The sequence below is a fragment of the Diaporthe amygdali genome (assembly GCF_026229845.1).
Source record: "Diaporthe amygdali strain CAA958 chromosome Unknown NODE_56_length_267093_cov_64_804720, whole genome shotgun sequence".
Taxonomy (NCBI): Eukaryota; Fungi; Ascomycota; class Sordariomycetes; order Diaporthales; family Diaporthaceae; genus Diaporthe; species Diaporthe amygdali.
Genome location: NW_026517076.1, coordinates 69,873 through 87,672, shown reverse-complemented (window position 1 = coordinate 87,672; position 17,800 = coordinate 69,873). Strand labels below are relative to the sequence as shown.

The 17,800-nt window shown below is 55.7% G+C and overlaps 9 protein-coding genes across 9 annotated transcripts; 3 read left to right on the top strand and 6 right to left on the bottom strand.

Annotated features, from left to right (window-relative positions):
• Positions 1–266: 266 nt before the first annotated feature.
• J7T55_011136 (uncharacterized protein) lies at positions 267–2,119 on the bottom strand (the record flags this gene model as incomplete). The annotated part of the gene is made up of 2 exons (XM_053135542.1): positions 267–1,798; positions 1,912–2,119. 2 exons carry the CDS (start codon positions 2,117–2,119, stop codon positions 267–269), a joined length of 1,740 nt encoding a protein of 579 aa, XP_052986776.1.
• Positions 2,120–3,259: 1,140 nt separating this feature from the next.
• On the bottom strand, positions 3,260–6,027 carry J7T55_011135 (uncharacterized protein; the record flags this gene model as incomplete). The annotated part of the gene is made up of 2 exons (XM_053135541.1): positions 3,260–5,608; positions 5,668–6,027. 2 exons carry the CDS (start codon positions 6,025–6,027, stop codon positions 3,260–3,262), a joined length of 2,709 nt encoding a protein of 902 aa, XP_052986775.1.
• Positions 6,028–6,394: 367 nt separating this feature from the next.
• J7T55_011134 (uncharacterized protein) lies at positions 6,395–7,065 on the top strand (the record flags this gene model as incomplete). Its single annotated transcript, XM_053135540.1, has 3 exons — positions 6,395–6,455; positions 6,512–6,900; positions 6,958–7,065. The coding sequence occupies 3 exons, from the start codon at positions 6,395–6,397 to the stop codon at positions 7,063–7,065; spliced, it is 558 nt and encodes a 185-aa protein (XP_052986774.1).
• A 387-nt stretch (positions 7,066–7,452) lies between these two features.
• J7T55_011133 (mitochondrial 54s ribosomal protein 31) lies at positions 7,453–8,158 on the bottom strand (the record flags this gene model as incomplete). Its single annotated transcript, XM_053135539.1, has 2 exons — positions 7,453–7,529; positions 7,879–8,158. The coding sequence occupies 2 exons, from the start codon at positions 8,156–8,158 to the stop codon at positions 7,453–7,455; spliced, it is 357 nt and encodes a 118-aa protein (XP_052986773.1).
• A 365-nt stretch (positions 8,159–8,523) lies between these two features.
• Positions 8,524–9,152, top strand: J7T55_011132 (uncharacterized protein; the record flags this gene model as incomplete). Its single annotated transcript, XM_053135538.1, has 2 exons — positions 8,524–8,708; positions 8,843–9,152. 2 exons carry the CDS (start codon positions 8,524–8,526, stop codon positions 9,150–9,152), a joined length of 495 nt encoding a protein of 164 aa, XP_052986772.1.
• Positions 9,153–9,749: 597 nt separating this feature from the next.
• On the bottom strand, positions 9,750–10,379 carry J7T55_011131 (histone-fold-containing protein; the record flags this gene model as incomplete). The annotated part of the gene is made up of 3 exons (XM_053135537.1): positions 9,750–9,913; positions 9,979–10,116; positions 10,370–10,379. The coding sequence occupies 3 exons, from the start codon at positions 10,377–10,379 to the stop codon at positions 9,750–9,752; spliced, it is 312 nt and encodes a 103-aa protein (XP_052986771.1).
• A 1,818-nt stretch (positions 10,380–12,197) lies between these two features.
• On the bottom strand, positions 12,198–14,708 carry J7T55_011130 (uncharacterized protein; the record flags this gene model as incomplete). Its single annotated transcript, XM_053135536.1, has 4 exons — positions 12,198–12,272; positions 12,330–14,316; positions 14,404–14,453; positions 14,514–14,708. The coding sequence occupies 4 exons, from the start codon at positions 14,706–14,708 to the stop codon at positions 12,198–12,200; spliced, it is 2,307 nt and encodes a 768-aa protein (XP_052986770.1).
• A 1,241-nt stretch (positions 14,709–15,949) lies between these two features.
• J7T55_011129 (uncharacterized protein) lies at positions 15,950–16,438 on the top strand (the record flags this gene model as incomplete). Its single annotated transcript, XM_053135535.1, has 1 exon — positions 15,950–16,438. One exon carries the CDS (start codon positions 15,950–15,952, stop codon positions 16,436–16,438), a length of 489 nt encoding a protein of 162 aa, XP_052986769.1.
• Positions 16,439–16,545: 107 nt separating this feature from the next.
• On the bottom strand, positions 16,546–17,240 carry J7T55_011128 (uncharacterized protein; the record flags this gene model as incomplete). The annotated part of the gene is made up of 2 exons (XM_053135531.1): positions 16,546–17,033; positions 17,123–17,240. The coding sequence occupies 2 exons, from the start codon at positions 17,238–17,240 to the stop codon at positions 16,546–16,548; spliced, it is 606 nt and encodes a 201-aa protein (XP_052986768.1).
• Positions 17,241–17,800: the final 560 nt, after the last annotated feature.

Below are 17,800 nucleotides of genomic sequence, written 5' to 3'. Positions count from 1 at the left end.
CCCAGATCGGGCCCGAGATGGGGAAGGATTCTGAACTTAGAGCAGTCAAAGGGGCATACTGAAGGGAGATCAAGTTGAAGATGCTACACAGAATGGATTGAATGGTGACAATAGTAGCCGCAAAAGGGCTTAAAAGGAGAAATGAAAGAACTCGTCTACGAATTGAAATGCCAATTTGCCTTACTAAGACCCCTGGACATTACCATAATCCCATCACAGCCACCAACACAACATCTGGCCAAAAAGGGTTCAACCGGTCCCAGAACTCAAGAAAGCGTGAAAAAGGACCCAGCCGGCCCAACACTAGTCACCACAACATCAAACAGAGGCAACTCACCACCCGCGCCGCCGACATGGCCGCCGATGACGCTGGCACACAGGCGGCTGAGGTCGTCCTCGCCGTACGTGGTGAGGTCATAGCTCTCGCCGCCGGCGAACGCGACGCGCGTGACGTTGGCGCGCAGGTGCCTGTCCGCTGAGGGCGCACCGTCCGGCCCCGCCGCCGCCTTGCCGAACGCCGAAAAGAGATGCTTGAACAGTATTGGGTTGTACTCGACGTAGCGCAGCGCGGCAGCCCGCACGTGTGGCCGCGTCGGCGGCGTGCGCACCACGATGCGCTGCTCGCTGGCGTCGCCCGTGCCGGGGACGCGCGACTTGATGCACAGCCGGTAGTCGATGGCGGCAGGGAACTGGGGCTGCTGCTGCAGGAGCGGTGGCGGAGGGGGCTTGTTGGGGCTGGCCACGTGAGTGGGCGTGGAAGAGGTCGATGATGAAGATGATGATGGGGCGGACGGGGGTGGCGCCTGGGTGGCTGGGTGGGCGTCTTGGCCAAGGGATATCGGGCTTGTGGACTTGCGGGGTGCCGCGATGTTGTTGTTGCTTATGAGGCTGATGTTGCTGACGGCGGACTTCACCTGGGGCTGTGGCGGTAGATTGTTGGGCGGTGGAGGTGGTATCAGTCTCCCAGGCATTGGGCCTTGGAGGCGGAACGGCTGTGATGGATGGGCCCGCAAGCCTTCCATTGGGATATGCTCGGGGTATAGTGGATGACCTGGATGTCCGACCATGACCGGTGGTGGGATGGGAGCTCCAGGACCGGCCCTCCATCCCCCGGGTTGCAATGGGCCCATCGCAGCCGGTGGCCCTGTCGCGCCAGGAGGGACATGACGAGCGATGGGGCCACCAGCATTGGGGCTGAATGCCCCTATAGGACTCGAACGCCGACGGTGGATGGGGAAATTATGCTGAGGCGCATGGTGGTGTCCTCGCAGCTGGTGTCCTTCGTGCGGGAAGTCCGGGTCATCCCGCCTCGGTGAGCGAGAAGAGCGCCTCACCCACTTGGGATACATGTGGGCGTTGCGCGAGGGGTGGGTGCCTCTCGCCCTGGCATAGCGAGCGCCGCCCTCGTCTTCTGTCAGGCTCTCGTAGGCTGACTCGGCATCGAAAGACAAGGCCGAGTCACCTAGGTCCTTATCCAAATCACCTTCGATGACATCGGACGCCGAGGAGACGGAAGAGACTCCGTCGTCCTCGTCATCGATCACATCAACAACCCTCTTGGCGCAGGGGACAAATTCGAAGCCATTGGTGGTGATGTAGTTCTGAACCGCGTCCGCAGACTTGACCAGAAGCAACTCGTACGCTTTCTGGACCGTATCGGCACTCTCGGAGGACAGCAGTGCCTCCCTTCGACCGTCGTGCTCAGCCCGTATGACGACTGCCTTGAAGTTTCCCAGAGGCTCACGAGTGAGGATGACGCCTATGTGGGCATCACGAGCAGAGAAGAAAGAGCAGTTCTCTGCCAAAAAGCACACGTGAGTATAAGATTTGAGAAAAAGCAAGACGGAGCACAAATGTGGGACTACATGTGCGAGCATAGCAAGAATGATAACATATGGAAGGTTGGCCTACCAACTATCTGCGCGCGGTATCCGCCCATGGTCTGTCTCCAAGTGCCACCGGCTGCCATTATGGTCCCAAGGGATGCCGTTGGCTTGATCGAGGTCGCCGGATAGTGAGAGATGCGGTGGAGAGGGCGGAGGGTCATGGGGCGTAGGAAGCACAGACAATTGCGCCTCTGGGGAGAAGGGAACGAATGATTCGATTGAGGCTCCCGCATCGCAGGAGATGAAAAATGAGCACATTGTCTCTTTATATATCAGGTGAAAGCCGAGCGAGTATGGTTTCACGACAGAGCTTGTTCCATGCGCCACAAGGACGGCTGCGTCTCTGTCCGCCTCGTTTACCTGATAGGCTCAAAAGCTTGCAAGCCCGGACATGTAGCATACCGAAGACGAAACCAGCACGGCGCCCTCTAACGGATACGGACATGGATGTGACAAGGTGCTCCTGAAATCCTCGGACTCCCGCACGTGGTCATGGCTGCGAGACGTAGAAAGATTTGCTTCCAAGAAGCATACAAGCCGGTGTGAGCTGAGAGGAGGCTTGGAGGCTTGGGCACTGCACTGCAGCACACCCCCAATGCAACCTCATTCCGCCTTGGGACACGACCGTTTGTGATACAGAGAAGAATTCGCCCTGCTCGCCTGCCTCTTTCCCCCGGTCCGGAGCTGTGCTCCGCTAAGCCACCGAGCTGTCCAAGCGATGACGCGGAATGAATAGGGCGGCTGCATTCTGGACGACTTTCGATCCGCACCAACGCAGTCTCGGCCCAATTTGACTGTCTCGTCAACCCGTCTCACGAAGACCTGGGCGGTCGAGCGTTGTGCTGTCATCGCTACGTGTAGCATCCAAGCCTGGTTCGCGTCACTCCTGTGGCAGAGGCAATGGTGCTCTTGTGTCGCCCGAGCCAAGCACGATCGCGCGGCTGCTACCCAAATACTCAACGGAATTCCGGAGCACTTGAGGACCCTGTCCCCAGCCCTTTGAAAACTTGCAAACATGGTGATATCTGATTATGAGTAGGACGTCCGTCGCGCGCATTAGATTCTCGCTGTGTGGATGTGTAATGTGTGAGGTGGGCAATCCTGGGCGACCGATTTCTGAGTGGTCAGTTTGTATTACGAGCAAGGCAGTGCCCAGTAGAAAAGCCAGGCAAGGCGGAGTTGAGTTATCGAGCCGCCTCATTAACTCGCGAGGCTGCAAGATCTGCTGGATGGTGACGGTGGCAAACAATTCCGTGATCGACAATTAGGATTATGTCGTATTGGCTTAGTTGTTTTGACTTTGCTTTTTCCTCCGATCGCTCGGTTGCTGATCCTGCCGCATGGCACCTTGCAGCCCTGCCATCCTGAGGAGCTCAACCAACCGACAACCTCTCCAGCCTATCTTGCAAGGCATCCACAAGAGCTGTCTCCCTGTCCAAGAGATTTCTGACCTGGGATATCTTGGCCTTCCTCAGCTCGGAGGGTATCCTGAGGCTCACTATAGACGAGCCAGGGCTACCCTCTGAGTTCCCCTCACCGGATTTATCCTTGCCCTCGAAGCCTGCTACCTGTCCCGCCAACTCTTCCTTGAGGCTCCTGATCTCTCGGATGCGCTCCAGGGGTTGTTGTGATTTGGTCGCACCTGCGACCACTATTGCCCCCTTGTCGCCCTCGCCAGGTTCAGATAAGTTCTGCTCGACTGTCTTGACTTCCTCTACCCACGCCCTTTCTTTGTCGCTGAGTTCGCGACTCGTGTGCTGCTGGACCTTCCTCCTCAAGTTCTCAAATCTCTGCATCAATTCTTCATGCTTCTTTCGTCGCGCAAACACGGCTCGGGTGAGGCGTGTATCGTCCGACTCGGTTTCGTCGTCTCTGCCTGTAACCCTATCAATCCTGCCCTTCAGATCATTGGCCTTGACGATCTGCTCCTTCAGCTCCATCCGCAAGGCATCACACCGTCGAAAAAGTTCCGAGACTGCCTCATTAAGACGCCCGGATTCTGTGCTGATGATTTGGTGCGCGTTGGAAAACACCTTTAGTGTGGCTGGTGACAGGCGGATCTGCTGTTGCATCAGTGCAACGTGCCGACTTGTCATCAGCATTTGCTGAAGCTTATGCAAGTTCGATGATTGATCAAAGACTGCGGAAGGCTGGTATGCGGGTCGTGGCGTGAACATCTCCATGGGGACTTTTTGTTCTGGTGTGGGCTCGTAGAACGGCGTCGGGGAAGATGACGATTTAATGGGTGGAAGCTCATCCTCGGGCGTTTCGAGCACTAGAGCCAGCGGATCCGAGGGCTTGGCTGAGAGAACGAAGTAGCCAAGGTCAGGGTCACGGATCGCGACACACGCAGCCAGGGAATTGCCCGGTGGCGGCTCAACGTAGATTCGGTCAAATGCCGACTTTCCACTTGCGATCAATCCGATCCTGAAATCTGACCCTGCCTCTGCCTCCCCACTCAACTCGCTTTCGAGTCGGAACACCCACGGAGACAAAGACACACTTGTGATTCCGGAATTGTGCGTAACGAAGAAGGAGTATCGGGATGTCGCATCGTCGCTGAAGACAGGCCAGCAGTCAGGCGTCACCTCGGACAACGCGAGGACGTCCAGTGTCTCATAGGTCAGCAGAGAGGGCAAGTCCTCGCCGTCAGTGAAGACACTGGGCTTAGACTTGACGCGGGGCGGCAGCCACTTTGCCTCGACGCCATTCAAATCCAGACATATCCTGACTTGTCCACTTGTCGAAAGAAGACAAATCACAGTCAAGGACAGGCCTTCCTGTTCATTCTCATCGAGCTCTAAAACCTCATCCTCTCCGAGCATGAGATCGTCTGTCTCCATTTTCTGACCAATGACGTAGATGTCTGAGAGCTCCATGTCAAGGTCATCCTGTTCGTCCTCGTTTGGTTCCATGTCGAAATCGAAAGGTCCTTGGAGCCTAGGTATCAATCCTGGGTGTGTTGGACGCCGGTATACCTCGATGGGTGGTTCTCCCAAGGTATCTTGAATGATCTTGGGCTCCTGGTTATCCAGATCAGACATCCATTCGAGCTGCTGCTGCGAAAGGAGCTTGTCTTGTGGGGAAACGTCGGGGTCGTCTTCGATGGCTGCCAGTTTGGCCACGATAGAGACTGAAAGTGACGGGACAAGGGTAGGGGGCGGGGCCCAGAGTTCTGGGAGGAGTGGGCACAAGGCGTAGACGTCGCCTCCTCTCATGGCAATGTACAGAGTCATTGAGGACCAGAGGCCGGATCCCCTCGCAGCGAAAGATGCAGCCGCCACCTCCATGTCAAACATATCTGGCGAGAAAGAGGTATTTGTCGCTGTCGTGGATGCTGTGAAGTCCTGATCTAGAGTGACGCCATTGGCTAATTTCTTCAGGTCAACAGACAGCGTTGGAGCGTCAAACGACCATCTGTCGGCGGGAGAGACCTCCCACACCCGAACCACGGCATCTTCAGTAACTGTGACAAGTGACGTGCCTTTGACACCGAGAGGATGCCAGAGCGCGGACATGACCGCAGACTTCGATGTGACATGAGTCGTCGGGCCCAGCGTGAAGAACTTCGGTTTGAGAGGTGTGCTGTCCGGCGCGGTGAGATGCGAGGAGTCGGGGAGGACGCAGACATGTACGGTATGGGCGGTCAAAACTGCGAGGTAGTTCGAAGTTGGTGAGACGACGATTTGCCTGATCTCATCGGCCACAGGAGTTTTGATGATCTGCAAGCAGTGTGAGCGCGAGATGTCACATGCCCAGTTTATTGCTTGCTTCAACTTACCCTGTATCCCTCAGCAGGTTGCCCGTCGGCGCCTTCGGTGCCAATTCGTGTCTCGTCGTAGATTGAGAAAGAGCCGTTAGAATCCTCCCTCTTGATGCGAGTACTGGCTCCCTTCTCTGCCCAGGACTCTTTCAGGTACACCAAGTCACCCCATCGTATCTCTCGATTGACCGCGACAAAGACCTCGGTACCGCGGCGCGCGATAGTCCGTCGTGGACCAGGTCTTGCCTTCTTAGTGGACGCATAAGGGGAGAATACGGATGTGTTGAGATCTTCTGGTGTGGCCTGGAACAGAGCGTGTCCTGGAGCTGGCTTGCTGAGCCAGCTCGGTGTGTATGATTTGACCTTGATGTTAGACATGTTTTGCGACCCAGGTCACTGCTCCTCCAGGCAGGTAGCAATGCTAGCAAAATGCAATGTCGCTCGCCGTGATTTGATTCATACGGTATGTCGTCGCAAGGGCTGAAAGATCGGTCAAGATTGGACTAGGAATGGTGTGTGAGGTTGAAGGTGGAAAACATAGAAGCCCAAACCCAACGAAAGTGCAGCAAGAAAGGTGGCAGGGGGGAGCTTCACTTGACATTTTTAGCGCGTTCCTTTGAGCTTCCCGCGCTTGGTGACCCACACTGGTAACTGCAGCTGCAGCCGTCTTCAACTTACACCAATAAAGCGACTGCAATCCCGTCCATTGACTCCCTTCCTTCCCGCACACCACATTCACGACAAGATGAGACCACACGTCCGGAGCACAGTCGATCGGCTCGACCGGCCAAGCGCCTACTACACCAGTCGGGCAAGTCTTCCTCTGCCACCGAAATCCATGAATGCGCGAGCTAACCGTGAGCATCCGGGCAACAGTTCAACAAGCGCAACCGTCGCAACGATCGCGGCGACGAGCACAACGGCGACGCCGAGCCCGAGCAACCCCCAGAGGACCCCCTCGCAAATGCCACCACCCTCTACGTGGGTAACCTGTCATTCTACACAACCGAGGAGCAGGTGTATGAGCTGTTCTCCAAGTGCGGCGAGATCAAGCGGCTGGTCATGGGCCTGGATCGGTTCAACAAGACGCCTTGCGGTTTCTGCTTCGTCGAGTACTACACGCACCAGGACGCCTTGGACTGCATGAAGTACATCGGCGGCACGAAGCTGGACGAGCGCATCATCCGTACTGACCTGGACCCGGGATTCGAGGAGGGCAGGCAGTACGGCCGTGGCAAGTCTGGCGGACAGGTACGTGGCTCTGCGGCATCCCCCTTGCCTATTGTCCCGCTGACCAAATCACGACAGGTGAGAGACGAATACAGAGAAGAGTTCGATGAGGGCAGAGGCGGCTTGGGCAGGGCTCTACAAGGAAGAGACCGCGATCTGGAGAGTGATGAATACGGCCGCTTTTGAGAGGTTGTAGCATGACCTAGGGAGAAAGGCACTGAAAGCATGCGAAAATTTCAGCTTCATCCTCAAGAAGCGAGCTTAGGTGAGGGAATCACTGGTCCTCAAAAGCAATGGCACGCGAGCTCTAGGGGGTCGCAAGATCATCGCAAGACCACGAAGTCGATAATCTTTCTCATCGGCTGATCGCATTCCGCACGAATGCATCTCACGGGAGACTAAGGAACCAACCAAGGACGTGGATCACATCGATATAGGAACGGTCAGGCGCAAGGCGCAATATTGGACCACAAAGCACTGCCTTTCATCATGAAGCTGGGCTGTCTGCTATTGGTAGACGTATCTACAAAGTTCTAATTCCTCCACCTACAAAGATGTTGGTACAAATCTTTATCATGCCTCTTCGTGATTCTTGCCAGGTTCAGCGCTCCGCTTGCCGCGCATGTATTCATCGAGTAACCTCGGATCTCCTGCGCATTTCAGAGGTCTGTCATGGTCCACCTCCTCACACCTCGCATCGGCGCGTCTGCGTTGAGTGTTGTTTTCGATTCGCTATCGTATGTTTCGTGGCCAACCCGAGCCTGGCGCCATGATCGCCTATATGCAATGCAGCGACTCAATTGTACACCACGTTGACCGTCAACACTCCAAAGAAACCACCACGTCGTTGTACATAATCGTCTAGTATCCAGGAGGATTGAGCCGTTGAGACACTCTCGTCCACTTGGGCAACTCTGTAAACACACCTCAAGTTAGCAAAAGAAGCTCCATGCCCAACACTTACCACCTCATATCCGCTGTTTCCTCGGCACAACGTACTGTGTATTCCCTTGCGGTACCTCTTCTCCTTGCGGTCGAAGATGGTGTACTTGTCCTTGGCTCGCATCTCCTCCTCCTTGGGCATCTCAGCCTTCCACCGCTCGACGGACTTGGTCGTCTCGCCCTTCTTCGCCAGCGCGCCGTCGATAGTCGCCACGACCGAGTCGACCGCCCGGAGGCGGAATCGCTGCCGTCGCTTCTGGAACTTGGACAGCCGCCATGGCGTCTTCCACAGCAGGCCGCTACTTAATGGGTTCGTGAATCTGAAGGGACCGAACATGGCTGCTGGTTCGGGAGGGGGGTAGAGGTGGGCGATCGTATGTATGTGTGTTGGTGTCGACGCTGGAAGCTGGGAAATAGGAAATTTAATGATTGCTCGCGCGCCGGCCGAGATGTGATGCGATGCTCGAAAAGAATGGAGCTAGCCTAGCCCCCTGTAGTTTGGGGTGGGCCCAATCGGTAGATACCGTTACTGTGGGGGTTCTGCGGCCGCTGGCCCACCTCAACAGTCGCAGGCGCTGGGAGGACCTCAGGTTAGGATCGCAAAGGCATCCCGTCCCTTGGTCCAGCCAAGTGTGTTCTCCCAGGAACACGGCAGGAGAACAGGAGAGCAGTCTCGCCAGATGATCGACCGATAACAGAAAGATGTCCTACTACTTTGCCATCATTGGCACCCAAGACAACCCCCTCTTCGAGCACGAGTTCGGCACCTCCAAGCAGGGCGGTGATGGGCAGTCGCGCTTCACGGACCAGGCCCGCCACCTGAACCAGTTCATCCTGCACAGCTCGCTGGACGTCGTCGAGGAGGTGCAGTGGAATAACGGACAGCTGTATGTACAGTCAGACCCAAAGACAACAAACCATCACAATGCACCTCATCGCACGATCCACTTCACACCTGCCCCATCCCAAACCAAGTGAGCCCAGACTGACCATACGCTCCCTCCTTGTCCCCGCCGAGCAGGTACCTCAAAGTGATCGACAAGTTCTTCAACAACTATATCTCGTGCTTCGTGACGGGCGCCAACGTCAAGTTCCTGCTGCTGCACCAGCCCTTCGGCGGCTCGTCCTCGTCCGGCTCCTCGCGCTCCTCCACCTCCATCGCCGCGAACCCCACCAGCGCCGCCACCGAGGAGGCCATCAAGAGCTTCTTCCTCGAGGTCTACGAGAACTGGGTCAAGGCCGTCATGAACCCCTTCTACAAGGTCAACCAGGAGGTCAAGAGCCCGATCTTCAGGCAGCGGGTGTTCGCCGCGGGGAGGAAGTACTTGTAGGCTCATGGTCTCGGAGATATTGAGTATCAGCACTACAGGCGTGTTTGTTGGCTGAATAGGGTTTTGAGAGGCGTACAATATACGGTGGGTGTCAACACGAGGGTTGACTTGGGCTGCGATTAGAGCGGGAACCAACCATGATATAGATGTGCTGTCCAGAGCCCGAGATTAAACACCCACCGTCCGATACACGTCACGATGGGGTCTTATAGACATCGATCCATACATCACAGAACATGATAGTCACAGCACGAGAGGAAAACAAGCAGTTCAGTATGTTCATCAAGTGTATTTGCGGCGCACTTGTCTGTCGACCAAAGGGAGGCCGTCGCCTAATTCCGACGCCCTGTCATACCGGTTGATCCGTGATACCCCAACGCCCAAAATCAACAAATGTCGCAGTAGCCTCCGCCCAGCTTTGCTGCCGTATGATCATCAAACAAGTTCACTAAGCCCCAGCGGTCCCCGACCTCTAGTTGCCTTGCCCCATGCTGTATCGCGAAGGTGCCGAAAGAGCCCAAGTGCAAAAACAACAGAATGCATCCATCCTCCACACGCTTCCCCAGCCATCCGGTGTCAAGCAAAGCAGAGGGTTGCTTAACCACCGAAACCGTACAGGGTACGGCCCTGGCGCTTGAGGGCGTAGACGACGTCGAGAGAGGTGACGGTCTTGCGCTTGGCGTGCTCAGTGTAGGTGACGGCGTCACGGATGACACCCTCGAGGAAGGACTTGAGGACAGAGCGAGTCTCCTCGTAGATCACTGTCGAATAGGTTAGCGAGCTGTCACTAGTAGACGCGTTGGCATTGGTATCATGTATGACTTACTGGCAGAGATACGCTTGACACCACCACGACGAGCGAGACGTCGGATAGCGGGCTTTGTAATACCCTGGATGTTGTCACGAAGAATCTTTCGGTGACGCTTGGCACCGCCCTTGCCGAGACCCTTGCCGCCCTTGCCGCCTGTAGAAGATGCACGTCAGTAAGAGATAATCATAGTGAGACAGACATTTGTGTAATTGTGGGAGGGTTGGTGAGACTTGACGCGGTTGCATGTGGTGTTGATGCAAGACGCGTCGAGGTGCAGTGGTGTCTCGCCCCACCACCACCAACACGGACCAAAGAGGCGGTGATGGTGACGGAATACAGCAGGTGCAACGGGGTCAAAGACGACGCGTTTGAGGACAGCGACAGGGTAAATCACGGGTATACTTACGTCCAGTCATTTTGAATGAAGTTGATGAAGAAAAATGTAATGTTTAGTTGATGAAACCGATGTCGCGGTGGACAAATCGATGGGTTGTTGATGGGGATTGTGGTTGTTGATTGATGGACGGTGAGAGGGGGAGATAAGAGAGGGAGAGAGGGAGAGGCGAGATACGAGGGAAATGGTTGTTAAATAAGGGGGCGCGGGCAGTTGACTGATCTGGAGGGTGATCTGGGTTGTGGTAACTCGCAGGCGCTAGTCAGTTTTGGGGTCTGCTCTTTCCAACGCTTTAAAAAACGAATTTGCAGCTGCAAAAGCGAGCCAAAATCCATGCTGGCTTAGGCGTGCAAAACCGGTCCTTTCTCTGTTGTTTCGCCGTCGGCTGGCCCGTGCACACCGCTCCTGGCCCCTCGGCCTGCAGGGATCCTCACTAGCGTCCGCATTCTGCTAAGGTGACCTCCGCCCGATCGCTCACCTTGGGCGCTTCGAGGCAATCATTATATTCATTCAGCACCGTCCGCCCCTCAGGCCGCCGTGCCTAGGCTTCTCTGCCAACCTCTTCTATGCATTCTCTCTATACCACAGTACCATCTCAGGTCGGCTGCAGCCTGCTGTCACCAGAGCTTGGCCTTCTGCATGGCGACATGCTGCTCCGCGACAACACTCAGAAGACCCCGTGAATGTAGCACATGGTGCTATTTTGACTACAATTCACCAGGTCTAGGAAAATAAGCATGCACGGCAAATCAACATCCCTGTCCTAGTGGTGGCCCTGACAGGCGTGTGTTATTCCCGAAGCGCTGAGGCAACACCAAACGCGACCTCGTTACCGTTCTCTGCGCCAGCACAGCTTTGACGGGTTCCATTCTTTGTCTGTGCTTGGGAGCGTATGTGGCTATCTGTTCAAAGAACCAGGCCATTCATTCAAACTATTCGACACATTATTGGAGGCTGCGAGCCTAATTCAGCACAAGGCGGGACATTCAATCGCGCCCACTCACACACAGAGACGCGTACAAAGTGCGCCCGCATGCCTACCACAATACCGGCCTCGGTGATAAACGACGCTGCAACGAAGGCCAAGTCCTATCGATCTGGCAATGTATATCTCACTCATCGAATGCCCTGTCGTATGCCGCCGTGCTGTACCAAAATGTACACTTGGAGCGAGATACTACTCCGACACCGACCCAACGCAGATCGCCACGTTATAACATACGGTATCGAGCAGTACCGGCACACAGCGATACGACCATTACGAATATTACTATCCCTCAGGGCGTACAACTACTCTAATAGCTCAGCCTGACTCCACACACGTAGATGGTATCATCGTGTCTTGTTGAGCACAATCCAAAGTGAGAGGCTGCACACTATACTACTACTGGGTGGCTGTTCCCCGGCCTACCCTGTCCTACTGTACATCCTGATGCCGTGCCTGAGTATTCATACACAAAAATACGACAAGCAAGAGGCCCGGTTCAGCTTTCTCGCCTTACAGCGGATTGAAAGGCTCCCATCCAGATCCAAAGGTTCATGACGATGATATGAATCAGGCTGGTTGATCCGTTGCAAAAAGAGAAATAGCCAAGAATACGCCTGCCTGCCTGCTGCCGCCCCTTTGCCCCGCTGAAACCCCCAATACTTGAACGCCTGTGCCATGCCCTAAACCTTGCCATGCTCCTTGTCATGCTGCTTCATTCCCCTCGCCGTGCTCACTGCGCCTTCCGCGCCTAGGCAGTATTGCTTATTTCCAGGAGGATACTGGAAACGAGGCTAAAACGAACCCTGCCACGAACAAGCCCAGTCGCGCCAGGCGGACAGAAAACCCACCTCATCACTGAATCATAGAGTCGTCGAGACCGTCGTCCTCCTCAAGACTCTCTATCGCCTCCTTGATCTGCTGGCTTGCCTAGAACAGGGTCAGTCAGGCTGCAGGCACGCTGTAACTTGGCGGAACCAAACTCACCTTGGGGTCCAGGCTCAGCGCCTGGGTGAAGTGACGCACGGCCTGGCTCTTGTCGTTCTGCGCCTTATACAGCTTCCCCAGGAGGAAGTGCACGCGCGCGTCGTCCGGCGCGAGGTCCTTCAACACCAGGAGCTCCTTGTGCGCTGCCGCCAGGTTCCCCACGGCTAGCAGCGCGCGGGCTTTTCTGAACCGCGCCTGGGCGGCCCTGGGCGCTAGCTCGGTCGCCTTGTTGAAGAACTGCAGCGCCTGCAGGACGTGCTTCTGCTTCTCGAGCACCGTGCCAATGCAGCAGATGAGGACTGCGTTTGTGGGGTGTATCACGTGCGCCGAGTGGAAGTGGGTGTAGGCCTTGTCGTAGTTACCGAGCTTCTCGTATACCATGCCGATGCCGTAGTAGGCATTGTAATGGCGCCGGTCCGCCGAGATCGACTGCCTGAATGCTGTTAGGGCCTTGTCATACTCTTCGTTGGCCATGTGCTCGTGGCCTTGGAGTGTGTAGGCATAAGCAAATTTCGGGTCGAGCTGGGTCGCTCGTTTGAAGCACTTCAACGCCTGTTCATGGTCCTTTGCTAGTGACCACGCATTGCCGAGGGCACACCACGACTCTGGGGCCAGCCACGCTGAGTCTACCAGCTCGTGCGCGAGGAACGACAAATCCGTTTCTCGTTTCAGGTGCCAGAGAATCGTCGAGTAAACCTCCATGTCTTGAAGACGAGTTGGGGATATTATCCTCAGACGTCTGAAAAGCCTCTCAGCTTCAGGATAAGCTGCTTGTTCGTACTGAGCTCGCCCCATGTGTGCCAGTACCCATGCGGTATCCTGGTGGGCACGAGGAAGCGAGGCAAACGACTGTAGCGATTCCTGGCAGTTGAACTGCGAGAGCTGCTGGTAGCCATAAGCGAACCTCCTCAGAAGATCCAAGATGAACTTCAGCGCCTCTTCAGATCTAGGTTCTGGGTCCAAGGGCTTCTGGGCAAGGCGTTGCGCTGCCAGAGGCTCCTTCGGCGCCGGGCCTTCCGCATGATCAACATCCATGTTCGTGTCCTCAGTTCCACGTCTGTTCCCACTAACCACACGACCGACTGCTGGATTTGGATTTGGTCTAACGAGGCGCGAAATGGGTGCTCTAGCCCTCTTCAGCTCTCGACCATTGGATGGACCAATTGTAGATGCACCGGAATTGGCTTTTGAACCTGACTGCTTGAACATATTCAATCTCGCACTACGTCGCTGAGGAGCTTCCTCCCCATGCATGGGCCTTGAATGTACCGGCTGTCCAGACACGGTCCGCTTTCTATCCGCATTGATTGTCGGTTTGAGTAGTGATGCTGCAGCGTCGGAGGATGGTTCCGTCTCCTGGGCCCTGTCTCTCCTCTTGGACATCAGCTTGTAGCCACCGCGTGGCGGTGCTTCCGGTCCCGTGTCCCCGGCGTGCGCCCTGTTTCTTCGGAGTGGCGCCTGGGGCGGCTCCAGATTCGTCGGTACCCGTGCTTGATGTGTATCAACATTGGACCTGTGATTGGTCGGCGTTTCCATATCGCCATGGTTTATCGAAGGGGCGGCCCCAGGCCCCAGCCGCGACCTTGCCGCAACAATCTTGGACATGAATTCATTAGCATCTGTGTCGGGGGCCTGAAGATTGCTGAATGATGGAATGTCCTGGAACGCTGTTGAGCGCTGTGGCTCAAAGGGGTCCGCAGCGTCATGCGTGACTACGCGTGACGACTTCTTCGGAACGTGGAGAGGTTCAAGTGTATTCGACGGAGGCTCCTTCACGTCGGCCCCTGGACCATTTGGCACCTGGTCGAAATTCTTGACAAGGGTGTCGTTGAGCTTGAAGATGTTGGGAACCCGGACTGTCACGCCCATGTCGCATAATGAGGTAAAAGCATCCCACATCAGAGGGTTCGCCTTCAGGGCATCCTCAAAGCAAGCTATTGCCCTGTCCTTGTCGTCATAACCTCGATGGAGCTTCCCCAAGAGACAGCTGCAGGCTGCAGCATCAGGATGCGGTGCTCTCAGTCCAGCGGCATGCTTCCCTATATTATTTTTCGAAGCCCATAAAACCCTGGACCTTTCCAGCGCTGTGATGCCTTCTTTCCACAGCTCCATCCGCAAGCATGCCTGTGCAAATACAAAGGAGCAGCCCAAATGGGTGCCTCTATATCCTGAAGCCTTGCTGACCTCATACGCGGAGCGGTCATCTCCGAGCCGTAGATGGCAGAGTGCGTGGAGAAAGGTAGCCTCTGTTTGCTTCTCCTTGTCCTGGGCGCATAGCCTCTCAGCGAAGAAGAGAGCATTATTAGGTGAGATGTTGTCGAGGTGGTAGTAAACAGCCTGCCTTAAGATCTCGTTGGTGACAGCTGGGGAGGGCGCCATGTTTGAAAGAGATTGGACTCCAGCCGAGCCCTTATAGCAGTGAGATAGGTACTGTCACCGGCCCCTTCGATCCATGGGAGAGTGTCTTGGGAATTCGTTCGAGAGGAGTCGGTGGAGGTAGCAGGGGTCTCTTTCGCTTGCGGGAGGGTCGAACAGTATGCTTCGAGCGTCGAGAGGGTTCGATGCCGAGCACTGGAGGCGAGGCAATTCGTCGCCGCTTTCGTATGGATGATTGATGAGCGGGGTGGTCGATGCTGAAATGGTCCCTGTAGCGCCAGGATAAAATGCAATTATCAAAAGAGAGCAGAGCAGAACAGAACAGCACGGTAGGAGCGCGTGCTTCTAGCAGTATTAGAAGCAAGTGCAGAGCGATGGGAAGTCGGGGGAGTCGTAGTCGGTCGTGAAGTCAAAGTCCAGGCGCCGGAGCGACTCAGCAACCGCGCCGTCCAAGCACAGATGCTGCTCCGTTGTTTGGCCCTCGTTGGCTTCAGATGGCTTTGTCGCGCCTTCCAAGGTTCGAGGGCACCACGCGCGTCGTGACAAATGCTGATTCCGGTGGGACGAGGTAGGTCATGTTTTGGCCCCCGTCGCGAATTGAGGAGTAGAAGGCACAAGGACGATCCGATCCAAAACAATCGGGTCAGTCTGCAGCCGCGGAATTGTCAACTGCAGGAGGCTTCCCAGGGGACCGAGAGGGGAGAAGCAACTCCGTGAAGCAATTAAGATCCCAGAGAGTGAAAAAAAAGTGGCAAGTCGTGAAGTTCAAGGTCCCGGATGCAGAACCGCTCTGCAATGCACGCTGATGTTGACGTTGGGCGGCTCCCACTCTGTCTATCGAGGCAGCTGCCGCCACTGATTGGCTGGCAGCTCTGGCCGCTCAGCAACCACCTTTTCGCGGCCCCACGGATCCCCCAGCCCACCTAGGAGCCTAGCAGTGCCTAGGTACTGTAAGTAGATACATGCGCAAGGATGGATCCTCGACCTATTTTCAGCCTCCCGGCACCGAACTGAACAGCGTGGGATCATTATCCATATCGACATCATCTTGAGTCTGCGCCAAGCTCATCCGTCACCACGAACACCACGAGACAGCCACCAACACTTCAAGTCTCAAATAATCTGCTGAGCTGCGGAAGGGATTCTCTCCCTTCACACACTTTCACAGTCGACATCACGCGACCAGATCACCAGAATCCCATCTCCCTCATCTACAACTCACATATCCTTAACTGGTCTACACCATGGCTCAAAAGGCAAAGAAGGACCGGGCAAAGTCCAACGCCGAATCGCTGAAAAGCCTCCATATCGGTGCTGCCATCGTCAACGGCCTCTTCCTGCTATGGACCTTCTTCATCAGGTCACGGTCGCTGTGGGCGTACGTGCTGTTGTCCCTGCCCAGCTTTGCCTGCCAGTTCGCACTCGAGAAGGCCGGGCGGCCATCATTTGACCGCTCTACCGGTGCCCTCAGGTCCGCGGGTGAGGATCTTTCCGCGCCGGGCCTGACGGAGTACATGTGGGATGTCGTTTGGGTCACGTGGGCGTGCCAGGTTCTCGTCATGCTCTTTGGAAACTGGCTCTGGCTCACCTGGGCCGTCGTTCCCGCCTATGGTGCCTACAAGGGCTACGGGTTGCTCGGCGCGGCGAGGGGCATGGCTGGGATGGGCGCGCAGCCGGGACAGCAGGAAGCACCCGTTGCTTCGAACCGGAAGCAGCGACGTGCTGCGGCTTGATGCAGCATTGAGCCGCTGGGTGGGGAGATGGCTGTCTGTCTAGTATAGTGCTCTATGGTTCTACAGCCCACCGTCTGTCCTGTACGCTACTATACAAGCCGCGCGTGCTACTTGGTCCACTCAGCAATCACCGCCGGATCCGCATTCTTGACAAGCACATGGATGTGCTCCAGTGCGCGGACGCTCTGAAGGGCGACCCAGTTCTTGAACCACATCACACGCTTTTCACCACCGGGGCCCAGCTTGTCGGAAAAGTGCGTCTTGACAAAGTCAACAATGAGTCTCCTGCTCTCGGGAGTCACGTCTCCAGTCGCGGGGTCTGTCGGGACGATGGTACGGGTCCAGACGACTATGTGGGTGATGTCGGGCGTGAGGCCGTAGGGCCAGTCGTTGACAAGGACCGTATAATCGGACGGGTCTTTGAAGGGGATCTCAGAGGCGGGCGTGAAAGGTATGGGGCCCCAGGACTTCGGCAGGCGATGTTGGAGCAGGAAATTGGTCATGGATCCATAGGCAGCTTTCGTCTCAGCTGTCCACTTCATGTACCGGCGGAGGTCTGAAGGCTTCCGCTTCAACACAGAAAGGTTGTTGGTATCTGTCAGGAATAGTCAGGAGACCAGGTTCAGAACAGCTCACTCATAGTGCCACACGAAACCTGTTGCTGAGGAAAGGGGTCCCACGCACCAATGATCTCCCTCAGCTCTTCCCAATCATGATACTTGAACTCTTCATCCGTCTGCGAAAGTACCCACCTGTCCACATCTGTCAAAGGGAAGGGGGCGTCCTCGACCTTGTCACCCATCTTTAGTAGCTGCAAAGACAAAGTTAAGTTCTAATTGATTTAGGTGAGGGATCCCAGCACTCTCAAGGTGAGCTCACCGATGACGGTTTTAACGGGTATTGAATGGGTTTCGAGTGCTGTGCTGAACTCTCGTCACACAGCTCCCAACCTTCACCAACTCTGAACGAAATACAGGACAGTTGCCAAAATTGACTCTTCAAGTTCTATGAATGTACAAGCTGGATGTCTTCTAACAAGGTCAACCAAGTTCGCGATTGGTGAGCGCGATCCAGTCACACCGACTGCTGACAGGTTGAATGTACCCAGCACACCCCGCCTGTGCTGAGAGTGTGGGGCAGGGCAGGCGTAGCGCGTAGCTCGGGTGCTTTGGCTTGCCGGCCAACCGGTGATTCTGCTGCCCGGCATATCTCAGGTTTACTCACTTTATCCAAGCTCACCAACTCTTATTCTCCCGCCTTGGCCATCTGTTCCGGCATTGCAAATCCCACACAGCCCCAGTGATTGATTCAGAAGTACTATCAGGGATCTCGCATGTCCTATGTCCTATTGACCAGATCCAA